The sequence below is a fragment of the Mustela erminea genome, chromosome 19, assembly GCF_009829155.1.
Source record: "Mustela erminea isolate mMusErm1 chromosome 19, mMusErm1.Pri, whole genome shotgun sequence".
Lineage (NCBI taxonomy): Eukaryota > Metazoa > Chordata > Mammalia > Carnivora > Mustelidae > Mustela > Mustela erminea.
This window is the reverse complement of record NC_045632.1, coordinates 28,677,378-28,704,884: the sequence shown is the minus strand read 5'-3', so window position 1 is coordinate 28,704,884 and position 27,507 is coordinate 28,677,378. Positions and strand designations below refer to the sequence as shown.

Sequence of the window (27,507 nt, the reverse complement as noted above, 5' to 3'; positions counted from 1 at the left end):
TTAAAAAAATTTTTTTTAAGAAATAAAACAGGGGTGCCTGGGTGGCTCAGTCAGTTAAGCGACTGCCTTCAGCACAGGTGATGATTTGGGGGTCCTAAAATCGAGCCCCACAGCAAGCTCCCCAGTCGGCGGGAAGCTTGCTTCTCCCTCCGCTTGTGTATCCTCTCTCTCCATCAAATAAATAAATAAAATCTTTAAAAATGAAAAAAAGAAATAAAAACATCTTACATACAATAACATGTGCTTTACCATTCGAAGCAGTCATCCCCTCATTTTACTGTGTCCCCAGATCCATTTGGTAAGAAACCTGGGATGCAGGGATTGTTCGATGACTGGTGGGAGATCACAGCGGGCCTGGAAGCCCAGCCGGCTGGATTCCAGAGTCTCTGCTCCCCACCATTATGCCACATGGAGGAAGGACACAAACCCATATGCTTCATGCCACCCGGGACAGAGAGAAAGACAAGCCCAAAACCCCAACTGCTCGATTATCCTATTTTTTCCATTTCCATGGAGGAGACCCAGGAATGAAGAAAGGCTGTTAACTGCCTCCCCAAAGCAGGGGATCCCCCCCAACTCACCAGAGTTCTTCCAGCGCCATGTTCTTTTCCAACATTAACGCCAAGGCTTGAGCCCCCGTGCTGCCAATGTTGTTGCCCACTAGGCTGAACGAAATCAAGGATCGAAAACATGTCAAGGCGGGGAGGGACCGCAGAGATAAGCTTAGCCAAGAAGGGCAAAATGCACAACATGTATGGCCCTACTCCCTAGTCCGTTTCACCTCGGCCGTGACTGATTGATTACCATGCTCTCCTTTGTGAAGCCCAGGAAGCAGCCTTAGACTCCTTCCCGACAAGATGTCCTGGGCAGCCACTAAGAATGGACGGGAGTTGGTCCTTGAGATAAAATACATCTGAGGCAGCCCCAAATCTTCAACTTATAGATAAGGAATCAAGACCCATTTTATAATTTTTTTTAAAATTTTTTTAGCAAGAGACATAGAGAGAAGGAGAGAGAGAATGGGGAGGGGGAGAGAGAGAGGGAAAGAGAGAGATTCTTAAGCAGGCTCCATGCTCAGTGGAGAGCTGGACATGGGCCTCCATCTCCCAACCCTGAGACCACGACCTGAGCCAAAATCGAGGGCCAGATGCCTCACTGACTGAGCCACCTAGTTGCCCTTGAGAATCAAGACCCTTGAGAGGAGATGGGACACTCCAAAGTCACCCAGAAAGACTCAACTGTCCTGATTCCAAATCTAAGGGTCTTTTCTTCTTAGGGTGGGGGGAGGGGGTGAAAATAAAGTTGAAGCAAATGAAGGATTTTTAAATCTGGCCCAGGTTCCTCCTCCCTCCTCATGCTGGCTCCCCACAGCCATGCAGATCCCGAAGCTTACCTGAGCCACCTCAAGCTCTGGTGATCCCCCAAGGCTTCAGCCAAGGCCTGGGCCCCCTCGTCACCCACCTTGTTGCCCCACAACCTAAAAAAGGGCAACAGATTCTGTCAGTCAGTCCGTGAGTAACTGCTATGTGTTCTAGACCCGTATGAGGAGTGCCCTTCCCCTCTACATCCCCAGCCGGGGGCGCTAGGACCACCCAATTCCAGAAGGGTCTCAGTGGGGCTCCTAGGTCCCAGCACAGTGGACCCACCTCCACATTTTTGGAAGGAGGGCCAAACTAAATTTAGACGTTTTTCAGCCAGATTTACAAGCCGTCAGATTTATACAACTGTAGCACATGCCGTCAGGGACAGGGAACTCCCTCTCAGTGACAACTTAAAGGGTTGTGACATTTTTCCTGAGCTTTAGGTCAAAGCAGCTTCCCAGTGACTGCTACTCCCAGGCCCTGAACTACCTTCCGGGACCACCCAAAACAAGTCTCTCTTTTCCCACACACCAGCTCTCTCTCTGCTCCTCCCTAGCATTCCCCATTCCTAAATGGTGCCAAACTCCTTCACTTCCACGGTCGTCCCCCCTCAGACCCCCTGGGTTGGGATGGATGTGTCCCTTTTCAAAAGGTGGTGCCCAGCTCAGACCTTGCGACCTGGCTGTTTTACACACGGAAAGTGAGCCCAGACCTGGCTGGGCACATGGGAGCAAAGCTGGCCAAACTAAGAGGTTCATTGCAATTTCATTCATCGGGTAGATATTTTCTGAGCCCTGGCTATGGACCAACACGGCTCTGTGCCCCAGGGAGATTGCAGAAAACCCTGTAATAGCAAAAAAAAAAAAAAAAAAAAAAAAAACCTGGAACAACCTCAGTGTGTCTCAACAGGAGCCCCAGTTAAATAGATTATAGCCATCCAGCCCGGGGAATACTAAGCAGCTTGTCTTTCAAAAATGAGGTCATTAGGGTATGAAAGATTATCGTTAAGCAAGAAGAAAAAAACCAATATTGAGAACAGTTCGCATCAGAGGACAGCATCCGGAGGTTTGAGCACAGTGCCCGGTCCAGACAGGTGCCTTAAGAAACACCTGTTGAAAGAGAATGCACCCCTCCCTCCAATCCACTAGTTGTGACCCCAAGCCCAGAGAGCTTCGTAGGGCTGGGGCTGCCTTTGTGCTGGACTCCGTGGGGCTCAGAATGCAGCTTGGAAAGGAGCTGATCTCTCGAGCTTGTGGGCAACTCGCCTGCCTATGAAATGGGTTGGGCCCTAAGGGTTTCGTCTCTCGGAGCCTTGGGTCCTCAAACTCCCATTTCTTAGCCAACAGACCCTAGCTCATGCCAGGGGAGGCGGGACAGGAGGGGGGTGCTGCGTGGATGCCATCCTAGGGGGGAGGTGGTCACTCTGCCTGGCAACCAAAGGAAACCACCTCCCCGCCGACCACCGCCACCCCAGCAACACTCTCTTGGGGACCCGTGTTCTGTGGGACAGCCCTCCCAGCCCGCATCTGACTCGTCTGCCCTCCCTGGGCAGCCCTGACCCGGCCCCATGGCAACGCCTGCTCTGAAGGACCTGGCGAAGCCCCCCTCCCACGCTGGGGCCAGTCTCCAGCCCCGTCCACCTCCATCACTTTCCCTGCTTCTCGTCTCTGGCTGCATAGCCTCTGTGGAGCTTTTTTATAAATGACCGATTCTTAAGCCCCACACCTCGGCATTTCATTTAATCAGTCTAGGGAGGGGCCCAGGCAATGGCATTCTTCGGAGGCTCCCAAGGGGTTCTGGTGGACACATGAAAATGAGAACCACGGCCCTGGCCCCAGCGAGGCCCAGAGGGCTTCCTGCGGCCACCGGCTCATGGGCACTGCTCACCACCACCACCAACCCCCACCACCGCCACCACCTGACATCCTGAACTTCCTGTTTATTGAGTGAAAGACAAACACCAAAGCAGCCAAGGGCCACCCACTCTCTCCCACCGCCTCTGGGGCCTTCTGGCTAAAACGTGTCACCTACCTCCAAGTCCCCCAACCCCCCCCACCCCCACCCCAATGCAGGTCCCTCTGACCCAGAATCCGACCTACCCCAAGAACTGCAAGGAGGCATTGGCTCTGAGCCCCTCGGCCAGCACCCGGGCTCCCGTGGCAGTGATGTGGTTATTCCCCAGCCTGGAAGGAAAGGCAGGGAGGCTAAGAGAGTGTGGGACAGGGGGATGTGAGTGCCCAGAAAGCCAGGAGCTGGTGGGGAAAGTGTGTCCCAGACACAGAACATGGAGAAAAGCTTTGAGGGCCTCCCTATAGGACGCAGGATCCTGTCCTCTCGCTCCTGCCCGCCCAACAGGGAGTGTCTGTGCTTTCCTATTCCCGTTTGGGGGAACTTAGTAATGGTTCCTGCTACTTCAGTTCCCAGCTGCAAAGGGAAAGAAATGGGGGAAACCCGTTTTGCAAAGCAGTGTGACAGGTACAGTCAGGAGGCACAATAGGCAGGTGTCCTCAGAGGTGGTTTCCCCAGGAGAGGGAGGGTGACTCACTGTCACACCTTTTCTTCCCGTGTCAGCCACAGGCTGGGGCTAGACTCTGTTTTCCCTCAGCTTTCCTGGGTTCACTGCGGCTGGTGGGAGAATTCACCTGTTCTGGAAAGAGGGTAGGCCCAGGCCGCTGGGAGAGGGAAGGGGAACCCACTGAGCAGGGGCTGAAGGGGGGAGGCTTCAGCCACATCTAGATGACTCTGAGAGTTTCAGCGAGGGCCCCAGAACTCTTGCTCACAAGCCCAGGCTTCCTGGAATTAATAAGACACTTTCCTCTTTCAAGAGAACTTTCAGACCTATGAAGCCACTGTAGCTCACAGTGCTGTAGGGAAGGCAGCATCACCCCCTTCGAGAAGGAGCGTGGTAGCCTCTCACACCTCTGACCACAGGCCCTGTAACTAAGGGCCCTGCTGCTGGGCTGGGAAACCCAAGGTCGCCTCTGTACCAAGGCCCGCTTCCCACAGGTGGCTCCCAGCCAGTTGACCGGGAGACCTGAGACCCATTGGGCAAACTCGGCGGGAGGATTGGCCGCCGCCATCTTTGCTCTTAGAACTGCACGGAAAGCCAGGACACTTCCTCCCAGCCCTCTTTCCCTCCCTCTCCCCCTCACTCAGGGCCAGACCTGCCCTGTGGTCTGATGACTCTCCCAGCCTCCCCCAGCACCCTCCCCTGCTGCTCCTCATTGGCATTTTCCCAGACAGATTTCTGGCACATCTAATCCCTCCTCAGAGGCCTGAACTACCGATGGACATACATACGGAGAACTTTCGTGATGATACTCCATCTTTTAACCACTGAGCTCACTACTTGAAGTATTGACTCTATTCTGTCAGCTTTCTACATACGTTAACTTATTTCATCATCGTAACAACCTATGAGGAGGCTGTCATTATTATCCACATTTTACAGAAGGGGAAACAGAGTCACAGAGACACTGGGCAGACCCAAGGTCATAGAGCAAATGAGGATTCAAATCTTAGGGACTCTGGACCCAGACCTTGGTTGGTCTCATTCCAGAGCCCCATGCTCTCCACTCTCCTGCTATTCTAGCCCAGAACCCAGACATCAAGTTTGCATGTAACACCTTCCCGCTACCCCACAGCCCTCCCTGGCCTCTGGCCACAGCAGGTCTCTGGATTCTAAGTCTCCAGGAGCAGGTGGTGGTGGCAGAAGAGAATCCTTTATACAGAAAGGCCCCTCTGGGTTTGGCCTCTGTAGCCCGGCCTGAGCTTGAACTCCACAGTTAGCAATTTTAAAAATGGCAGCTCCCATTCCCCACACCCAGCCCAGGCTGTAGAAAGAACGGATGAAAGCAATTCTTGGCTTTGCCTTCCTTCACGGCCGCATAAATCCAGGAGGCAAGGCATTCCCAGAGAAAGAGAGAGAAAGCAAAGCCAGGTCAAGCCAGCGGCCAGCGGGAGAGGAGATTTCATGGTCTCAGGAGAGAGACTCCAGTTCAGCCGGGAAGACCAACAGCCGCAGAAATGCAGACGTCAGGGACTGGAGTACAAAGCCGGAACCCACCAAGCGCTGACAGGACCTTCTGAGAGCTTTTCGATGACTGGCTGCCACCACCATGATGACAGAGGACTTGCGCACGCCTCTGCCCACAGCTCTGTAACCCCAGAGAGCTCATAACACTCTTTGACACAGGGAAGGAACCCTCTTCAGCCCTGGGGGCTGAAGGTCAAAGGTCAGGAAGCCCTCAGCAGAGCCAGTCTGGAATTTGCTGGGGAGGTCAGAGCATTGGCAAAACTCTGCTCCGAGGGCACACTGGCCCTGTCTGTAGCCGGGAGATCGCCAGCCCGGCAGAGGCCACGCTGGGGCCAAGACCAGAACTAGCGGGCTCAGCTGGGCAGAAGAAAGGCAGTTTCCAGGGACTAGGAAAGGACCGGGCTCACCTTAACGCCAGGAAGTTCCGCTTGCACGAGAGGAGCCTGGCCATGGAGGGTGCACAGCCATCGGTCAGTTTGTTGTTAAAGAGTCTGGAAGGTTCCAAAAAAAAGGGGCCGTGGTGACAAAGCACAGTGGTCAGTGACCACCCAAGCCCAGGGTGGCCGTTTCCCTCTGCACAGGAGCCGCCCGCATTCTCTGACCAGGCGGACACCCCCGGCCACAGCTCATAGCTCACAGCCACTGTCGCTGTGGCATAACCTAGAGCGTGGCTGCGGGCACAAGGCCCCGACCGATGTCCCCAGCCCAAGCCCGACTTACGCTAACTTCTGCAGCTGCTCACAGTGCAGGGCTCGCTCCACGAGTTTGCAGACGCCTCGGTCTGAGATGTTGTTATCCCGCAAGCTGAAGAAAAGACAAAATAAATAAATCTGAAAAGGGAGCTGATGAAGAAAAATCAAAGAAGCAAGAACCCCTCCCCCCCAAAGAGATTTTCACTCAGGCCCAAAAATGCTGGTGTCTGGCCAGTTTCTGGGAAACACAGCAAGCCCTGAGCACCCCAGAACTGGGAAAAGCCCCATCCCTAATCAGGGTGCCGACGTCAGGCCCTGGGTGGGGGACGGCGCAGCAAGCTGGGCACCTATAGCTCCTGTTAAAGAACACTGGGACCCTGGAAGAAGTGGTCACTGGCCTTGCCTGAGGCACTGTTTTCAGCTCTTTAACACAGAAATGATCTCCATAGTGGCCTCACGAAAGGAAGGTTCCAGAAGTTTCCAAGGTGGGTGGGGTGTGGTGGGAGCTAGCCAGCGCCTACCCCGAGAAGGGTACTGGAGGACAGTACCCCCCCCCCAAACTTGCCTGATCACCAGATCTTCAGAAAGCATCTCTAGAATGCAGACTTTCAGACCCCTCCCCTGGGTGGGGGTGACGGTGGGGCCCCAGGACCTGTGTATGGTAACAGCTGTGCCCATGATCCCCATCTTCAGGCAGATCCCGGAGACCCTAACATAAAGGTTAAGGACCTGGGCTCTGGGATCTCTCAGTGGAAATTCGGATCCTTAGCAGCCATATCCGGGCCATTTGCTGTTCCCTTCCTCTGTAAAAGGGAGAGGATGGCACCTGGGTGGCTCAGTGGGTTAAAGCCTCTGCCTTCAGCTCGGGTCATGATCCCGGGGTCCTGGGATCGAGCCCCGCATTGGGCTCTCTGCTCAGCAGGGAGCCTGCTTCCCTTCCTCTCTCTCTCTGCCTGCCTCTCTGCCTACTTGTGATCTCTGTCTGTCGAATAAATAAATAAAATCTTTAAAAAAAAAAAATTAAAAGGGAGAGGATGGCATTCCCAGCCCCACCTGGATGTGGAGGTCAGGTTTAAAGAGACAGTGCATGTAAAGTCCTGGGAGCACCCAAAACGGGTAGAAGCTTCCCCATAACCAGGACAACTCGTGTGCATACAGCACCCGAGGCGTGGGCGCTCACCTAAGCACTTCCCAAAAGTAAAGGTATTTAATCCTCAGGAAAGCTCACTGCGTAGGTACCATTACGATGTCTATTCAGGGGAAGGAAACTGAGGCACAGACAAGGGGAGTGACCACGCAAAGGTCACTCAGCGCCTAAAGCATCAGGGCTCTGGAAGTCTGACCCCAAAGCCCACCCCTGAGCACGACTTCACGTGTTTCTCTCCCCCTCATGCCTTCTATGGGCTTCTAGAGTCTCGATTTTCAGGCTGCAGGTCATGACCCGTTGGTGGGTCATAAAATCAACTCTGAAGGTCTAGCAGCATTTTTATTAAAAGGGAAAAAGAACAGAAGAGGGCAGAAATGTATCCGAGTTTACACAGGAAAGCCATTTTGTGAAGTTTTTGTTTCACTTTTAGATGGCTGTGTGCCTGCTTGTACCTTCTCCTTCTCGGTGGGTCACAGCCAAAAAAACCGTGAAAGCCCGCAGCCGGGAGTCAGAGCCAGGGTCGAAAGAAACCTAGATGGGGACACTTTGTAGACACGTTTCCTGGAGGCTGAGCATTTCTGTTGGCATGGAAACATTTCCAGTGGGAGAGAGACAGTGTGGCTATGGGGGAGAGGAACCCACCCACCCCCGTCCACTAGCCTCTGTCTCTGTCTCTGTCTGTCTCTCTCTGGCACACACACGTGCACACACACACACACACACACAGGAAAGGCCCAAGCAGCAACCTTCTCATCCTTTCCCCTCCCACGCACGCTGGCAGTTTCGGTACAGAGAGTAAAGAGCAGTAGAACTTGGTCAAGGTCTTTTATGGTTCATGGAAAATCAAGCTGGTTCCTACAGACCACCCTAGACCCACAGAATGAGAATCACTGGGGACAGGTCCTAGAATCTGCATTTCCAGAAGCTCCTCTGCACCTATAGGCTGAGCACTGGAACCAGACCTTCCTCACCTTCCTCTAAAAATAGACAGACCTTGAGCTTCCCCTCAGCCTTTTGACACATCCCAGGAGGGACGCGGGCTTTCCTTAACTGAGAAAAGAGGGGATCCACTCATTCTATGGGTGGACTGGTCTATAAGGATCAACCATACCAGTGGTTCCCAACCTCTTGGGGTTTGAGGACCCCTTTGAGAATGATATTTCCACCATCCAAAAAAATGTTCATATTTTGTCAGGAAAATGACTCCCACAGACAGGCCTCAGACTTCTTGAGTGAAAATTTGGGGATTCCTCCTTTCTGGGGAAACAGAATCATCTTCATTTGCCTGGCCAGATCCACTTTCCCTCTCTACCTGGCTCTCGGTCCTGAGGAGCTGATGATGCCCACGGATGACAGCAGCAGTCACCCAACTCCAGGTTGGGTAGTCAAGGCATGAGCAGAAAGAGGAAGAAGGGACAAGGCCCCATTCTCCCAGCTTTCTATAGCCTCTACTCCTATCAGAGAGCCTTCTCCACACCTGCCCCCCAAGCCCTTCTTCTCCAGGCCTACAGAGGGTGGTGACAGTTCCATCCCTACCCCCACCCCACAGTCACTGGCCCCAGGACCCTGCTGTATCCCTTTAGGCTCTTCCTAATTGCTGCCCAAGCCTCTGAAAACAGTCCCTTTATTAAACTTTCTGTAAATCATTCAATTTAAATGTGTCGACTATTTCTTCCTGATGTATTTTTAACATATACCATCTATAATATACATGTTCACTTACAAAATATGCTATATATTGTGTTATTATTACCTTATATTTATAAACTTAAGAGCATGGACCCTATGTTAGGGATAACACAGGCCACCATAGTTTCTAACTGATATGCCTATGTTTGCTCCAGAGAAAAAGAAAACCTGGCTGCTTTGGCTCAGGGAAGGTATGCCATCCTAATATATTCAAGGGAAGGTATGTCCCTCCCTTGCTTAGGGTCAAATTAACGTCATGTGGGATAGACCGAAAACCCCAGAAGGCTGTGAGTCGATTTTAACGTTAAGCTACCACTTCTGCTTTCTCAGAGGTTTTAAATAGGGAGCAGGACATGCCCTTTCAAGGCAGGGAGGAAAGTGGGGGAGCCTGCAGCCTCCTGGCTGCCAGACCTGGGCATGCCCTCTGTGTGCACCTGCCCCAAGATGTGGAGAGAGGCCCTGTGGGGGCTGAAACAGACAGATGTTCTGAAGGGGGAACCTCCCACTTCCAGACGGGGGTCCAGAAGCAGTACAGATGATGGCATCATCTCACGGGGGTGCCACACCACATGAGGGATAAAAAGGCAGGTGCCATTCTGCAGCCCCTTCCAGCCCTTGGATCCCGACATTCGCATCTCATTGTGATCTCAAAATCTCTCATGGGGCCTCAGTCACCTCTAAACTGTGGGTGGCTCCTAATAACTCACACATAATATGCAAAACTGGACGTGTCACTTCAAGGTTCTCGTGGAGCCCCCAAAATCTATCCCTGGGGCAGGCTGCTTATAGGGAGTAAGGACTCATCACCGGAAAGATGTGATCTGTTCAAACCAGCCCTGCCATCTCCAGTGTCATGGTAGACCAAGGACTTTGCTTCTCTGGGCCTCATACAGAGGATAATGGGTAGACAGCCCAGGGTGTTCACCGAGATGAAAGGAATTAATTGTAGGAAGTGAGTAACACAGCGCCTGACAGGCAGGACACTCCATAAGCATGGGGTCATCATCACTGCGAAACTAAGGCCTAGACTGGGGAAGGGGCTGGGCTGGAGTTGCTTAGAAGGGGTGGTGGAGCCCAGACTCCCCGGGCCCAGTGCGGAGCTCCCACAATGCACCTCAGCGCCGGCACTCCCCCACACCTAGCCAGCGCCGCCGAGCAACACTCACTATAGAGCCTTGCAGACGTTGAGGCAAGGCAGCAGCTGCTCCACACCAACATCCCCTACAGAGTTGTGGTCCAGCTGCAGGGCCACGGGACGCCGGAGGTGCCGCAGCACAAATGCCAGGGCAGCACACTCCGCGGGGCCCACGCCGCAAAACGTCAGCTTCAGGTGCCCGACCTTGAGCCCCCGCACGGCCTCCCGGGCCAGCCGTTCCTCCTGCATCTCGTACAGGCTCCGGATAAGCCAGATGAACCCAGGCATGGCATGCATGCTCTTGGCCTCCCCCGGCACGGCCGGAGGGATGGAGTGGAAGTGCTTGTGGAGGCTGCAGGAGAGACAGCTGCGGGCACAGGCCTGGCGCTGGAGCAGGGCCTTCTCGGACACCTGGCTCCCAGCCAGCAGGCCCTGGTGCTCCCGGGACAGCAGCCCCGCCAGGAAGGCTGCTGTGATCTGGAGGTTGTGGGGCTCAGCCTCTTGCAGCAAAGCGGCCGTGCTGCCCTCCTGGTGCTCTGAGCGTGGCACGCACATGGTGGGCAGCAGCCGGGCCAGCAGCGAGCTGCGTGGCCCGTGACAACTGAAGAGTTGTCTGAGCAAGGACGGTGACAGGTCAGCACTAAGCACAAGGTACAAGGCTGCAAAAAAACACTGGAAGGTGATGTGCAGGAATTCCAGGGGGGCTGTGCCCCCGTGCACAACACTCTTGGCATGCACCAGGAAGCCAAGAGAAATGTCCTCGCTGTCGATGTGTGCTGCCTGGAGCTGCTTGTCTGAGAACACATAGCAGCATGTGCCCAGGCCCCAGACAGCCAGCTGGCCCAGGTGCAGGAGGGAGGGGAGCCTGCCTTGAAGCAGGCCGGGTGCCAGACCGCAGGGCACCGAGTCTGGTGGGGAGGCATGCAGCAGAAAATGCTGCAGGATCAGCAGGTACAGATCCGTGGTGGTCTTTGGGGACCCGCCACCATGCAACAACAGTTCCTGGTGGCATTTGGACACCATCCACGAGACAACAGGAAGGTGGCACAACCCATGCAGGGGTGAGGTCGCTTTGAGCAGGCGGACGAGGCGGTCGGCCACCCCCGGCTCACGGTGGCACTTCCTCAGGTACAGCTCGATGCCCTCTTCCGAGAAGCCCTTGAGGTGGAGTTCCAAACGCAGGTACTTCCTGAGCAGTGCGGACACCGCATCCGGACGGCTGGTCAGCACCTTGCGTGCATTCTTGAGCAAGTTGCCCTGCAGAAGGTTGAACAGCAGATTCTGGACAGAGGTGGGGTCGGTCGGAGAGCAGTGGCGCTCACGATCCGAGAACCTGAACTTGAACTCATCAAAGCCATCGAAAGTTAAGAGGACACGGTTGGGGTGGTCAAGGAGGAACTGGAAGACCTCCTGTTGGCCAAGGTCAGGCCAGCAGCAGTGTTCAAAGAGCAGCGTCTGCACAGACAGCGGCTTGGCCACACACTGCAGCTGTCGGCAGCTGAATGGGAAGACGAAGAGAAATTCCTGGAAGTCGCGCCCTGAGGCCCACAACAGGTGCATCTGCTGTAGCAGCGTGCTCTTGCCGCTGCCCGCCTCGCCCACAACCAGCACAGTGTCTGCCTCTTCATTGAGGTGGCCACGGGTGCCGAAGAGCTCCTCCAGGCCCAGCGTCACAGGGCTCTTCTGTGGGAGTCCGGCCGGGCCCCGCTCTGTCCGGATTTCCAGAACATTCTCTGTGTATATTTCCTCCAGGCAAAGATTCTCTGCCCCATCGTAGGTGCTCAGAAAGCGAGACTGAGCAGATATCGTGGTCCTCAGCTTGGACATGTACTTCTTACATGCGGCATCTGGAAGACCAAAGAAGAGGCTGATGAGGTAGGACAGTGGGGAGGATGGGCTCTGGCAGAGAGAGGGCTGCACGAGGGCATGTGATGTTATACATGGAGAGAAGAGCCGGCATGTGCCAGCCCCGGCTTCTGCAATCACAAGCTATGGGCTTTGATGACAGTTGCATAACCTTCCTAAGCCTGGGAATCCCCTCACCCACCCCCAGGCTTGAAGTGGGAAAATGGGGGTCCCTACCTTATAGGGTTTACATGGAGCAGTTAAGATAATTCATGTCAAGTGCTTCATTTAGCATCCAACCCAGTACTCCAAAGATATTTGCTAGTGGTATTATTATTACTACTGACATCAGGAAGAGCTGTAGATTAGGGGCGCCTGGGTGGCTCAGTGGGTTAAGCCTCTGCCTTTGGCTCAGGTCACAATCTCAGGGTCCTGGGATTGAGCCCCACATCGGGGCTGGGTGGGGGGAGGGTGGTCCCTGCTCAGCAGGGGGCCTGCTTTCCCCTCACTGCCTCTCTGCCTACTTGTGATCTTTCTCTCTCTTTATTTTTAAATAAAATCTTTTAAAAATCTTTTAAAATCTTTTAAAAGGCTGTAGATTAGAATGAGCATCAGGCTGGGGTCAGAGGACCTGCCTGCTGATGCCTGTCCAGCCGAATTGGTTAGGATGGCCTTCGAGAAGCCTCTTCACCATTCAACCTCAGCTGCATCTTTCTAAAGAAAAACACAAGGTATAAGAGCCCAGCAGCCCAGTTTCTGAAGTCAGATATGCCTGGGTTTGAAAGCTGGCTCCCTCATTACCTTGTGCAAGCCACTTAACCTTCCCCTTCTCAGTATACTTATCTCCAAAATTAGGGACAATCCACAGCTTGAAGGATTGTTACAGGAGGACACAAGATACAGTAGAATTGAGCAAAGTCTGACATATGGTAAACTCTTGAAAGATGGTGTTTGTTTTCATGATACTGATGGGTTTGGTAGGTACAACAGGAGGACCATGTCCCAATCCTGGGGATCTGTGAGTATGTTACCTTACTTACAAAGGATGGACTTTGTGATTAAACTAAAGAGACAAGGATTTTATCCTCGACAATCCAGGTGGACCTAGCACTGTTTGGTGTCAGGGTCAGTGGGGTGCCGGGGTCAAGCACTTGGACAAGAGTCCTTGATCAAGATTCACTTCCCCATCCTCTTTGCTTAACCCTCGGCAACCTGCTTGCGCATGGGGTGTGTCCACAAGGCTGCTGCTTTTCCTTTACCATCCTAATAACCAACGTGAGCAAACTACTTTCTGTATCAGGAGTCGCTTCCCCTTTCAGGGAATGGGGAAGTGGTAGGCCAGGGCCCCCAGGGTGGGGGGACCTTGGGGCATCACGGCTTCACTGCTCCCGAACAAAGATTGGCGCCCTTGTTCTCAACTCAAAAACTAACAAGTAATTCTCCCAGAGCACACTTAGCATACTGACGCTCTATTCATGGTCCTCCAAAGCAGTTGTCTCCTGTTTCTGTTTCATCTTCTGTGCCCAGAGCTGATGAACATCATTGCTCTTAAAGCCCTCTGGATATACCAAGAGAACAGAACATAGATAACATAAAATATACACCTTCTTTTCTAATACCCTGAGCTCTAACACAGGTTCTCCAGATACCACCAATATAAAATTCTCCAGAAAAACAAGGATCTTTCATTTTAAACACGGGTCAATTGTCAACCTCGGATTGGTCACCCTCGGGAATCTTACACCATGTCACAGAGTTACGACGTGTGATATCAACAGCGGACATTAACCAAGGCCCAACCCGGGGAACCGTGCTCTGTGCCATGCAGCCTTGGTTGGAAACTGACGTCTGTGCCCTGTTCTCAGGGAAACCGTGCACATCGAGGCGCCAAGCACTGGCTTCTAGCCATCCTTCCTTCAGGCAATGCTTGCCACCCAGAGGGTAGAGCTCAGAGTAGTAAATCTCTCTGCTACCACCACCCACAGCTCAGGGGCCCTCACTGCCAATGACCAATCCCTATGGTGACAGTGGAACAAGACATACAAGGCTTGTGCCTGCTCTTTACAACAGACGATCTCTCCTCTCCCAAGGAAAAGGGAAGCAGCGGTGAAGACGGTTTAAAAACAGAGCCATCCTCCCCACCTCAACCCCCCCCCCTTGCCCCAGTTTTCACATCCGTAAATTGGAAAAAATGACACTGATTTCTCAAGGTTGTTGTCAAGGACAGATACCATAAATAAAGCACCTTGCAAGGATGTCTGCCAGGTTCCAGCTGTGGGATCCGAGCCCCTCCCTTCCCTGGGTTGGGTTGGTGGCTGTGTGCAAGGAGAGATACCACATTATCTAAATCGGTTGGGTCCTGCAGTTTCTGATAGTGAGTAGCTAAATTGCAGAAATCAAGAGATAACAGCCCTATCTCAAAATGTATGCTTTGCAGCACAGATCATAAGAGTTTGGCTAGTGAAGCTCAGTTATCACTGTCCCGCTCGGGAAGTAATAAAAGCTAACGCTAATATTACACATGGTAATCCTTTCAATCCTAGTGGCGGGTGTTACCCTTGAAATCAGGAAACTGAGTCCTAAGGAGGCCCACACGGCCAGGAAGTGAAATTCTAAAGGCACATCTCACTCCAGAGTTCTGCTCTTAATCAGGACTCTGTACAGCCTTTTTTTCCCCCTCTGATGAACGGAGAAGAACATATAAGTATATACCTTCAAAAGGCAGGGCCAACGAGACTGGCAATTTCTGAACATGACGTAGAAGGAAGGCAGCCAACCCATTCGCCTTCACTGTGGCAAGATCGAGGAGCCTCCTTGCCTATGGGGAAAGCAAAATAACATAAAAAAAAGTATCTTTCTAGAAAGGCGGGTGGAGATGAGTTTCATAGGTGTCTCCCTTCCACCACAGTTAGAGGCCAGAAAAACCCCCAACCAGCAAGACAAGTTTAAAGAAGTCACTAGATGCTGCGTGATGAAGCGAACACTAGAGCACACATATACCCGATCTGGCTCCCACTAAAAAGGAACAACTTAAAGAAAAAAAAAGCCATAAATCTATAAACCTGCAGGGTTAGGAAAAACAATTCTGGAACCGAGAACTCATCTGGAAGACAGGTGATTGCATGGAGACACGAGGCTTGGCATCCCATCCCTAAGCACGACGCCCACATTTCCATCTCCAATCTCACCTCCTCCCCTGAACCTTGGACACGCACACCCGAAATTGCCTGCCCACCATCTCCACTTAGATGTCCCCAAAACACCTCCGACTTAACATATCCACACTTACACTCCTCGTCTACACCCACCTGCAAACCTACAGCCTTCCTCCTCTCAAGCTAAAATCAATGCCACCCTTCCAGCTGCTCTGCCCCAGACTTCCAGAATCGCCCTGGAAGCCTCTCCCCTACAATTCACCCAACAAATCCTGTTGGCTTGAGCACAAACATGTATCCAGAACAGCACAACAGAAGTAGAACGCTCGCTGCCCAGAGGGTATACACAAATGTGAGATGTATTTGTAATGTTGGATCTTCTAGTATCCATATTATTTTAAAGTAAAAACCAATGTAATCCATTTCAATCATATATTTTATTTAGCCAAATATAGCCAGAATATTACCATTTCAACATGTAATCAATATAAAAAAATTACTGAGATATTTTACATTCTTTCTTTCATATTAGGTCTTCAGAGCAGAATCCCCAACACGGACCACAACTCCCAATCCCATGGCCACATTTCAAGTGCTCAATAGCCACATGTGGCCAGTGTCTACCCCAGTGGACACGCAGCTAGAGAGCCCAACCCTTTCTTGTCCCCTCCTCTATGCTACTGTCCAAGCCATCATCAGTGCCCAACTAGAAAACAGCAAATGCTGCCCAACTGGTGTCCCTGCTTCTGTCCCTGTCCCCAGAATCTATTCTCAACACCACAGGCTGAGTGTCATTCTTTAAAAGTCTGATCATACCTCTCCTGTTACAACTGTCCCAGCATGTCCCTCATTTTCTCAGAGTAAAAGCCCAAGGTCAACAATAACCTATAAGGCTCCAAACAGACTAAAGTGCTGTCTGTGACCCTCGGGATCCTGCTTAACTTCTCTGACCTACCCCTGCTTATTCCACTCAGAATGCCAGCCTCAGGGTTTCTGGAAACATTAAGCATGCTCCCACATCTAGGCCTTTGCTGGGGCTGTCCCCTCTGCCTGGAATACCCTTTCTCCAGCTGTCCACATGACCCCTTCCTTCACTTCCTTCAAGCCTTTGCTCAAATATCACCTTCTTTAGAACTCCCCGACCACTCTATCTAAAATTGCCATCACTACCTCCACTCCCTATAACTTCCAAGCCCCAGACCAACTCTACTTATTTTCTATAGCACATCCATCACTTTCCAATGTACCCTGTCATTTGCTTCCTTTTGCTTATTGTCCATCGCCCTGCACTGGGACATGAGCATCTCCAGGACGAGGATTGTTGTCTGTTTTGCTCACTGCTGTTTCCTCAACACCTAGAAGAGTGCCTGGCACAGAGAATGCATTCAAGGACTTGCCAAAGGAATGACTAGTAATGGACTTAGAAGAACCCAGAAAGCCAGATCCTAAGTCACCAGTGGGCAAGTTGAAAACCACACAACATGTATCTCAGACTTTATAAAGATCTCTGGAATTAAGAGCATCGGGTACCTCCAGAACCAAAGGAAATGATTCAAGTAGGGAGGGTTGAGTCAACATGGTTTATAAAACAGATCTCTTGGGTGCCTGTGTGGCTCATTGGGTTAAGCCTCTGCCTTCAGCTCGGGTCATAATCTCAGGGTCCTGGGATCGAGCCCAAAATAGGGATCCCCTGCTTCCCCCTCTCCCACTGACTACCTCTCTGCCTACTTGTGATCTCTCTCTGTCAAATAAACAAATAAAATTTTTTAAAAACACAAAAACAAAAACAGATCTCTTGTTCCCCTGACCCACTCCAAGCCAACAGCAACTGTCCCTGCCCTGCTGTGGCAGAATATGGAGATTTATATCTGGAAAGGCTAAAACAGGGCCCCCAGACTGGGAGGCAGCAAGCACAATAAAGGAGGTGGGCAGCAATGCCCTCAAAAGAAAGTTTAAATGACCATGTGCACAATGAGTGCTGAACACAGAGACCTCTCTCCACCACAGTCACTGGCCAGCCCTCTTACTCACTGGGCTCCCACAACTCTGGCAGTCAGACCAGCCTAGGAGGAATGGTCTAAAGATACAAATACCATCACTTCCTAAACGTCTACAGTGAAATGCAAGGTAGACAGGTTTCACCTATAGGCTCTGAGTTTCCGGTAAGTTTTAGGGAGTCTATTTCAGTCATGAGCGGCCAACTAAGGAGCGTCATATGCCCAAAGAAAGCATCTCATGTGGGAGATCAAGGCCAAATAAGTGGGGAAAGGAAAGCAACTTGTAGGATAATAAGGTTATTATGCGGGGTGGGAAAGAATCTGTCCCCCACCAAATAAAACAAAACAAAACAAAGCAAAAACAAACAAACAAAAAACCCACTGTACCTTTATGGTCCTTGGGTAAGCTAAGAAACTGCATCCATAATACAAGAACACGATGCTATAATAAGAAATATTTTATAATAGCTCTTGCAAATTAAACATGGTAGCAACAATGAAAAACACAAGGGTGTAAAAGTTTAAAGATTAAGTGGAAGATACAATAGAAGAACTAATGCAAAGGGACACAGAGATACAAAATGGACAAGAAAGAGAAGAAACTTAGGAAATCAGTCTAGGAGTCCTAAAATTCAAGTAGTAGTTCCATAAAGAGAGAAGAGAAAAAAGAGAAAGAAATCACAGTAATCAAGAAAATCTTCCAGAACATAGAAGAATATTGAGTTTTCAGATCCAAAGCTCCCTTGAGTGCCCAGTACAATGGAAAAACACCAAGGCACATCACTGTGACATTTCAGAATGACAAAGGGCCAAAAGAAAATGTCACATGCATCCCGAAAGAGTTATAAATGTTATAACTCTGTTATAAATGAGTTCTGGGATTCTAGCAATTCTCCTTTGAAAGAGAGCAGGTAAGAGAGTAATAGTCTCAAAATTCTGAAGGAAAATAATGACCAACCCAGAATTTTATACCCAACCAAAATGTTGATCAAATGCAAGGAAACTTGTAGCTATGTGCAAGCTTAAAATCTGAATTCCCAGATACTCATTTTACAGATTCTGGAAGATACCATCTCCCACAATAGAATAAACCAAGACAAAGGAAGACTAAGGATAGAGGAAAACCAACACAAGAGGATTAGGAAGGGAAATCTCAGGATAATGGCTCTAACCATAAGTAGAAGGAGATTGGAGCAACGTGACTTAAGAGTCACACATGTTCAAGGGAATTATTTCCTAGATGTCCAGGCACACCTGGCTCTAATCCTTATCTGTATTTGGCTAGTCTGCACCACAGGCTAATATCATTCTTTCTCTCAACCCTTGTGGCCTGGGTCAGCTGAGGACACCCATTTCACCCTTCAGAAGTGTCCTGCTTGGCCCTATTCCTGGGAGCTGGAAGAGCCTTGGAGAAGCTTACAACTGAACATACAGAGCAGCCCACTTCCTCTGACTATTCCTGAACATCCGGCCTCTGACTCATCACTGCCCTACCAGACCCTCCAGCTCTCAGGACTCACTCAATGACCTTGCCCACTGACTTCCCAGTGGGAACCCTTAGAAAGCATCCAAACGGTAAAGCCAAGACCAAGTCTCTGAGGCCCTGTTCAGTTTCCCTGCCCCTGGGAGCCTGCATCCAAGTAGGAGAGGCAGGACATCTCTTTCCTTGACACTGTTATGCTTGTGCTTGCTAGAACTTTTTCAAAACAAAACACATTGTTTGGAGAATTATTACATAAGGTGTCAAAACTATGAAGAAAAGCAAAGAAATGATTTTACACAAAAGTCAGGCTACGGGTAGCAGTGGAGGAAAGTACTAGTAACATTCTATGTCTTTTTGTGGGTGATGGGTCCATTTCCCAAGTTAAAGGTGTTGCAGTTAATATCACAAAAGAGTCAAGCTATTCAGTCTGACCCTGGCCTAGCAGCTTGAGCAGGTGCATGAGTCAGATGGACTGCTGGTTTGATAGCCTCAAGTCTGCTAACAACTCTTACACCCAACTGCCCAACTCCCACATTTCATGTCAGAAAGAAAAGAGCATTTCCTCTGGGGACAATCAGGCCTGGATTGGAACTCTAGCTGAGCCACTTCCCAGATGGGTGGTTTGGGCAGTTCCTTTATTGTTAGGAAACAGTAGAACCAACACGACACACTGAGAAGGTTGTAGTGTGGCATAGAGATCACAACCTTCAAGGGCTATGGACCGTGCCTGGCACGTGGTAGGCACTCACTCAGCAGACAGTAGCATTGGGGTCTTTTAGGGATCTGGTTCTACAACTTAGATCTAGTTCTTGCAACACTGCATCTAGTTCTTCCACTGAAGCATTTTCTCAGTCCTCAACCTGCAATCTATGACAACCGCCTCCTTCTAGAAAATTACAAGTTCAGTTTAGAAGAATAAACAAAGCAGTCCTGGGTTGGGGGGATATGTCAGTTGGACATACCACAAATGCCAGCCACAATGAATCAGATATTCAGCCGCAGAAGGCAACCCATCAAGTTGGAGAATCAGAAAGCTCAGAAAAAGCTTAGAGAGAAGCGGCATTCCAGAAACTTAAACCTTCAGGCCACCCAGTCCCTTGGGAAACGCCTATAACCCTCAGAGGTCTTGTCCGCCACATGCTCTGCACAGTCCCAGCGACAGGTGCTTTTGCTGTCCCCCCAACCCTTTCTGAACATGGAGTCTTAGCTCATTAAAATGCATCCTTGCTTCTTTCCTAACATTAGCATTTAAGGTTATAAATTTCCCTCTACGTTCCACTCTAGCTGTACCCCATACATTTTTATAAATCAAATTCTCATTACTGTTTGGTTCTAAATTATTTTCTGATTTCCTTTATGATTTCTTCTTTGGCCCATGATTACCCTATTTTCTTTTCTCGTCAATCCGAATACCTCCTCGATGCATGTCCTGTCCCCCTCTAGGCTCGAGGCTACCTTCTCTAAACCCATCAGAGCATCCACACCAAACCACACTGTTGAACACTTGATCAAAGATGACAAGACACAATCCTTGAACTTCCCAAAGGGGCTGATTCACTTTCTACAACGGATCACAAAAGACACCAGGGCAGGTACAATGACAAACATGCTTTCTGGAATCCCCACAGGGCCAGGCTTGAGGAGCTGGGGTCCAGGGTAGAACTGTATGTTTCACGTGCACTGATGAGTAACAAGAGGGGCCCATAGCACGTGCGCTCTGTAAACATGCAGCCTCCTTGAGCCAGCTGTCAAACAGCCTTGAGGACATGCTGGCTTATCCCATCGGTCCCAACCTAGACTCACCTAATCACCAAAGACATTTTTTTAACTGACAAATAAAAACTAGAAAATTCCCCAGTTCGGTTCATCCTCACACTGCCATTTAACTCCAGTTCTTTCATTCATTCATTCATTCATTCATTCATTCAATAACTGAGGTGTTCCATCAACGAGTATTTATTTAGTGTCTATTTCAAGAAGCTTTTAAGAGCCTGGCACATACTAAGTATCTAAACAGATTCTGGCCAACAGAGTGCCTGGGTGGGTCCATCAGCTAAGCGTCTACCTTGGGCTCAGATCATGATCTCAGGGTCCAGGGATCGAGTCTCCCATCAGGTTCCCTGCTCAGCTGGGGAGCCTGCTTCTCCCTCTGCTTCTGTGCCACCCTCCACTTTTGCTCACTCTCTCTCAAATAAATAAATAAATAATCTTTTTAAAAAAAATAGATTCTGGCTGAATAAATGAATGCATACATTAACAATGAACACGGGAGTCAAGGTACCAGGTCCAACACAAGACTCCCGTGCCATCAAACCACTGTTCTGGGCATCAGTTCTCCAGTACATAAAGGGGATGTCAGTGACAGTTCCATCTGTATCTCAAGAGCTCTGAGGGTCGCTCCTTAGGGTAAAATGAATAAAGAGTTTCAAAACCACCCTAAAGACACTTTTCCGGTCTCATGGAATGGCGTTTTCAGAGGGAGTTCTACCCCAGCTCTGAATGTCTATCAGCCAAAAGCAAGGGCGTATCAGAAATCCAACATAGACAAGTGAACAGCACTGGTCCACAGTGTGCTCATTATGATCGAGTAGCAATTAAATGTTAAATTATCTATTAAATATAATGTAATAATTAATTATGAAACACAAATACAACTTAATGAATTCTGATGTTGAGCTGTTAATTTAAGTCCATCAAAAAGCATACAGAATATCGTCGTAACACAACTAATGGCGGCCAGTGGGAATGATCGCGAGTGGCTCCTATGCACTAGACACTGCCGAAAGGGTTACACGAATCAAGTCACTGACTTCTCCTGAGAACCTTACTGAAGTTTCACAGATGAGAAGAGGCGGAAGATTAAGGAGGGAGAGTTTCTGCAGAGAAGCTCCAAAGGCACAGAGAACAGGCCCCAAACAACTTTTACCTGCCTGGTGACCTTGTTGCGGGGGAAGGCCAGCCCCCCCACCCAAGACAAATCCGTCCTAGTGACTAAGCACCCTTCTCCCGTGAATTCTGATTACCCAAGACCCAAGTGCCTTACCCGCTGGGAGGACGTGAAGATAGGCAACCGGATTTCATCACATTCGTACTGGCTGATGAAACCGTGCTCCCAGGCTAGATCCAGCACGCCCTCCACGTGGCCGTGGAGTCTCCTGACGATGGCTGGCCGGTGACTCTGCAGGTTCCGGGCTGGGTGGGGCGAGTGGGGGTCCCAGCAGCTGGACAGCTCCCGAGCCTGGTAGTCGGTCTGGGCCTCCTGGATGGCTGCGATGAGCTGTTCACAGCCCCAAGTGCCCTTGTTCCAGACAGTGTCCAGGAGGCGCCTGGCCAAGTGTGAGAGTGGCTGGCCCAGGAGGCTGAGACCCTCATAGTCTTCCCAGGAGAGGACTTCCCAGGAAAGCAGCCAGTCCAGGATGCTCTCGAAGCCCTCCAGGGACCCCGAGACGAGCAGCCCCACCAGCTGGTTCCTCTGAGCCTGGAAAGCCTCCTGGGTACACATTTCATAACCTGGGGAGGAGAGTGAGGTCAGTGCAGGACTCCTCTGAAGGCAGGCAGGGGGCAGTGGGGGCAGTGGGGGCAGGGGTGGGGAGTGATTAGTCAGCCCCACTTCAACTTTGAGGAGAGGCCATGGCTCTGCTGGGACATGACCCAGTCCAGGATTCCAAGCTCCACCTTGTGCAGAAGTACAGAATGAGGCCCAGACAAGGCAAAAAATGGGCTCGGGGTCCTACAGAGAGTTTGAAGCAAGGCTCCTAGTTTCCAAATCTGCACTTCATCCCTGGCTCAAGAAGGCTTGGTAAGGCTTGAGCTGATAGTCAGAGCAAGGATTACCAAGGGATCTGGAAATTAACTCTCTTTGGGTCCCTAGGAGCAGGCTCTGCCCTGCTGGCTGGATTCAGACTGAGGGCTGTGCTCTCGCCAGTAACAGCTGATATTTACTAAGCACATGCAAAGGGATGCCAATTGGTCTAAGGGCTCCCACATGTGAATTCATTCAACCCGCCCAACCACTCTGAAGCAGGTGCTGCAATCGACCCATTTTACAGATGAAGAAACCGAGGCACCGACAGGCCAAGGGACTTGTACAAGGATTCCCAGGCAGATGAGGTAGAGCTGGGGTTTGAACCCAAGCAGTGTGATTCCAGAATCCATGCCCTTAATTCCCCCACATTTGGGATACCCCACAAGGCCCCTAAGCCCATGCCTGCTAGGGTCACCCACCTAGACCCCAGGGGACAGACCAGAACATTGCTATAAAGATCTCAGCCCAGGTGAAGCAAAAATCCGAGTGCACACTACATCAGTTCAAAGCTCGGGGGAGCACAGACCCCAGTTGAAACCGCCTGCTTCCCAACTATCCCCTGGCCCAGGCCCTCAATTCCCTCCCACTCCCTCACCACCACACAACTTATGCTGTGGTCTCTGCCTGTGGCTTACTCTGGGCTCAGCCTTCAGGCTCTGAGCTCTGGGAGTTTGAGGGGAAGTTTTTGATTTCTCCGAGCTCCAGGCCCCGGGAGGGTCCCCAAGCAGCAGAGAAAGTCTCTCAGGTGGGTCCATGCCGCGACTGTCACAGGGACCAGTGATATGGACGGGTGCAGTGCCCAGAGAAAGTGAAAGCAAAAGGGAAACAGAAGAGGAACACCTCCTTCTTTTTCCAAAACAGGGACATTCTGAGTTACTCGAGGGAGGAGAGAGACACCAAAACCCTTGGAGATTTTTGTCTCTCTCCTATTTGCTGGGAAAGGAGAGAGACATCTCCAACTCAGACTGTTGCCAGCACTCAGGTTGGAAGCCTTGGACTGGCCAGAGAGGAGACAAGGCAAGGCAAAGCTGCCTGCATGTCTGGAAGCTCAGGAGGGCATTCCCCATCTAGAAGCTTCTATAGGGCCATTCTCTCTGGCCAGGCAGGCCTCCATCCTGGGCCCACAGCCAGGCAGAGAAGTCAGGAGGGTAGATATGGAGAGATGGGAGAGGGGAGAACAGGACAGGTAGGAAGACCCCTGGGCTTGGCTCTGGCATGACTCTTGGCTGTGGAAACCCCAACACCACTGCCACTCCTGCCCAGGACCTAGGGAAAAGAACCACCACCCTCTGGGAAGAGCCCAGACATGGAGTGGGCACTCTCCCTCTGACCCATGCCTGGAGGGCAGGCGTGCAGCCAGGAATTAAAGATGTTGCAAAGTTCATAAGAGACCGGACAACACCTGCTCCTCTTACCTAACTGATGCCCGAGGATGGACAGCTCCTCCCTCCTCTGTATCCAGAGAACCTAGACCACACTCCCCCTGCAAAGGTCATTAGGCATGGTGGAGCAGGCACGGCCTTGAGCAGGAAGGCCAAGGCTGAGTGGCACAGGGCTGGCAGGTCTGGATTCACCCAGACCCCACTTCCCAGGGAAATCCCAGAACGACCGCCTAGAAGCCAGGGTTGACCAAGCTTCTGTGCAGTAACTAGGTCCTTCTCATCAGTTCTGCTATAAAGTCTTGTGCATCCATCATGACCTGCACTGAGACACTCCCTGGACCTGAGACACACCCCCTAGTTGTGCTCACCCCCGGGGGACAACCTGGGAGTAAGCAGGAGTCCTTCCCAAACACCCCAAGTCTGGAGCAACTGACAAAGACTTGAGCCACACACATCCAACCAGTGACATCAAGTATCTGCAGACACCAGGAAAGAGCGGCAGGCCCGAGCTCTAAGGGCTGATGCCCTGTCCCCCCCAGCAACTGGAAAGTCCCCACTCTTCCTTGGCCTCCTTCCAGAAACCTCAAAGCAGAAAGAATCCCCAAGGATGCATTTGGTCAAAACCCTGTCTCTGAGCAGGCATTGTCCTTTCTTGCTGTAAACGTCCCTGGGGGAGAACCTGGCCTTGCTGCGGTCCTCAAACAACCAGCTCAGGAAGTTCACCATCATGTCCAATTGAAGTTTCTCCTGCTTTGGCTTCAATTGGGCATGAGAGAAAACAGATGACCTATCATTCCCTATTTCATAAAAATTGTCCCTAAAGTCCTGTTTCTTGCCCCTATATCATCCGTTCAGACCATTTCCCACCAACACCCAGAGCCTTCTCTTCCTCTGGCAGTTCCAACTCCAAATTCTCCAACCTCCCTTCACAGCAGGAATCCCATTGGTCATCTGTACTGCTGTGCTCCGTTCTTTCCTACGTGACCCCTCCAGGCACGGCCCTCCAGACTGTCCTGGTCTCAGCTGGGTTCTCAGCCCTCGACCAGCTGGCTAGGCCAAAGGCATCTATCAGAACGGCTCTCTCCGCTTGCAGCACCACGCTCTTCCCTGCCATAGAGGACACCCCATCGCTGACTTCTCCCATCCCACTGGCCGCTCCGTCTGTCTGTCTCCTTGGCTGGCTCCGGCTGCTGCGAGCCCCAGAGCTCCTGGGTCGGGTCTCTCTCCTCTGTACCACTCTCTCCCTAAGTGAGTTCACCTACTCTTACGGCTCTAAATGCCAGCCTCAAATTTTATTTCCAGCTCCAAGCCCCCCTACTAAACTTTCCCAGTTGCCCCTGGGCACCTTCCCGTGGACCCCTAACGGGCATCTCAGACATAGTAGGCACAAACCAGCACTCCAGCTCCTCCCCCCTAAACAGCCCCCATTTCAGGAGATGGCAGCTCTAAGCTTCCAGACTCTGGGGCCAAAAACCTTCGAGTCATCCCCGACTCCACCTCTCTCTCACATCCAAATCCTCCTGACCCTACCTTCAAACCTGACCCCAAATCGGAAAATCTGATATTTTCCCATGGCCTCTATGCTGTGCATACAGCACCCTTAGGCTCCCCTAAGAGTTACAATGGCAGTCAGGTCACTACCCTCGCCCCCAACCTCCTGCCCTGACTCACAGCAGGTGACTCCTCTCTTCAAAGTCCTCCAGTGGCTCTCACTGCACTCAGAGTAAAAACCCAAGTCCTCACAGTGGCCTTCAAGGCCCCAGGCAATGGACCCTCACTTCCCGACCCCTTACCTCTCCGCATTCATCTCCTACTAGCCCCCCTCAACCCCCCACCCCGTGCTCCTCACCCATCCTGTTCCAGCCGCACAGACCTCCTCCTTGTTCCTGGAACAAGCTGGACCTGCTCCCACCGGGCATGCCTCTGCCTGAGGGCCTTTGCACAGACTCTGTGCTCTTCCCTCCACAGGTGCTCTGTCCTTCCCTTCAGGTGAGCTATGGCTCACCCTTCACCTCCTTCAAGGCTCTGTTCCATTGTCACCATCTCCGAGAGGCCCTCCCTCACTATGCTTTATAAACCTGCGATACCCAAGCCCAGCCCTCACCCGCGTTGTCTGCTTTGTTTCTCTCCACAGCACCTCTCACTGCCTGATAGATCATGTATGTACTTATTTGATTGCTGTCCTACTCCTTTCTAGAATATGAAATCCATTAAGGCGGGGAGTTTCATTCGGACTTTTTGTGTTTTTTTATTGCTACAGCCCAGTGTCTCACCCAGTGTATCGATAAAGATCATTTGAATGAGTAAAAAAGTGAATTGACTCTGCATGGCTCCAGGAGACAGAAGTGGTACTGAGCGGTGGAAATCTGCAAGCCATCGATTTTAGCTCAGTGTAAGGAGAGCTGCAGGACAATGAACAGGCACCCCCATAAGTCATCATCACTGACCATATGCAGCCAGAGGGGTCCTGCACCAGGTGGGAGGTGGGTGGGCTAAATAGGGGTCCCCTCCAGCCTCAGCTCCCCAACTGGCAAAGGGGATCTGAGTAACCAACAAACTTAAGGGCATAGTGATGGGGACAGGAGAGCAGAGGCAACAGGAGTGTCACTCTGATCTTCACCAAGGGGACAGGTGACATGGCAGACAAGAACAGTCCATGCGGAGACCAAGGCCACGGGAAGGAGAAGCCTACAGGGTCAGAAAGAGAGAGACAACCAAGAGCAGACACACAGCCAGGGATCCAGCTGTGGGAGGAGATTTGGGGAGGCTTTTTAGTTTCCTGGAAAGCAAACAGTAGGACCAGATGGCTGCTCCCCGACATGAGGACCAAAGGACAGGGCAGAAGCCACAGAGGATGCAAGGCTGGGCAGGCCCCGGTGTGGGCCCCTGTGGGAAGGGATGGGGATGAGCAGAGGTCTGCATACCCGGCAAGGGAAGGAAGGAGGCAGGAGGCTCCCCTAAGAGTTACAAGGCCATGTGGGCGGGGTTAGAGACCACCCAGACAGTGCTACCTGTACCCACCCATCCACAGGCATGATGGAGATGGGGAAACTGCGGCCCAAAAAGAGGAGTCTCAACTGAGCGTTGAGGAGGCTTCCTCTAAGAACTGAAATATCATTCCCAGGCCAACCCTGTGCCTCGGGACTTCTCCTTCTGCAGGCTCCCCCTCCAAACCGGTCAGGATCGCAGCACACAGCCTCTCTCCAGACCTCAAAGTTTCAGGGGGCCCGGAAGTCCTGCTCACGCCCCCAAGTCTCCTCATCCTCTGTAGCCGCTGTCCGCCAGGGGGCTCCGCTACCTCGAGACTCCCCCTTTTCCTTCGACCTTCCATTTAGACCCCAGGACTCCCGAAGGGAAAACCAGGGTATGCCCGACGCCTGGGACAGCTCAAAAGCTCCCTGCACTCCCGTGCAGGGTAGAGGGGCACTCACCGCACAATCACCTGCGCCCCAATTCCGCCTTGCGGTCTGGGCACAACCCTCAAGGCTCAGACTTCCACTCCGGCTCCTCTCTGGCCCCGCCCCTTCTGTCCCGGCGCCCCGCCCCCGCGCTCTGCCCACCCACCCCGCCCGGCGGGCTACACCCCTCCGGTCCCGACACCCCAGCCCCGCACGCCCTAGCCCCGGGGTTCAGGCGCCCCTCCCCCGCGCTGTACCCACCCACCCCACCCATCGCGCACAACCCCGGCCCCGCAATGGGCCCACCCATCCTGCCGGGTGGGCCACAGCCCCGCCTAGCCCCCGGCCCGGGGGCCCAGCCCTGCGCCCAACCCTGGGCTGC

At 51.8% G+C, this 27,507-nt stretch overlaps 1 protein-coding gene across 8 annotated transcripts in view; it reads right to left on the bottom strand.

Annotated features, from left to right (window-relative positions):
- NOD2 (nucleotide binding oligomerization domain containing 2) overlaps window positions 1-27,246 on the bottom strand; it is a 35,078-nt gene extending 7,832 nt beyond the window's left edge. For 4 of the 8 annotated variants that reach the window (XM_032325309.1, XM_032325311.1, XM_032325310.1 and 1 more), the window contains exons 1-9: window positions 27,159-27,246; window positions 21,584-22,050; window positions 14,618-14,723; window positions 10,092-11,907; window positions 6,118-6,201; window positions 5,805-5,888; window positions 3,461-3,544; window positions 1,394-1,477; window positions 582-665 (exon numbers count right to left, since the gene is read on the bottom strand). In XM_032325309.1, coding sequence (XP_032181200.1) covers window positions 582-665; window positions 1,394-1,477; window positions 3,461-3,544; window positions 5,805-5,888; window positions 6,118-6,201; window positions 10,092-11,907; window positions 14,618-14,723; window positions 21,584-22,042 — 2,801 coding nt within the window. In that variant the 5' untranslated portion in view covers window positions 22,043-22,050; window positions 27,159-27,246. Of the gene's footprint in view, window positions 1-581; window positions 666-1,393; window positions 1,478-3,458; window positions 3,545-3,914; window positions 4,009-5,804; window positions 5,889-6,117; window positions 6,202-10,091; window positions 11,908-13,371; window positions 13,461-14,617; window positions 14,724-21,583; window positions 22,051-27,158 lie in introns of those variants that run through there. The other 4 variants (XR_004281379.1, XM_032325315.1, XM_032325313.1 and 1 more) reach the window with 4 other exon arrangements.
- Window positions 27,247-27,507: the final 261 nt, after the last annotated feature.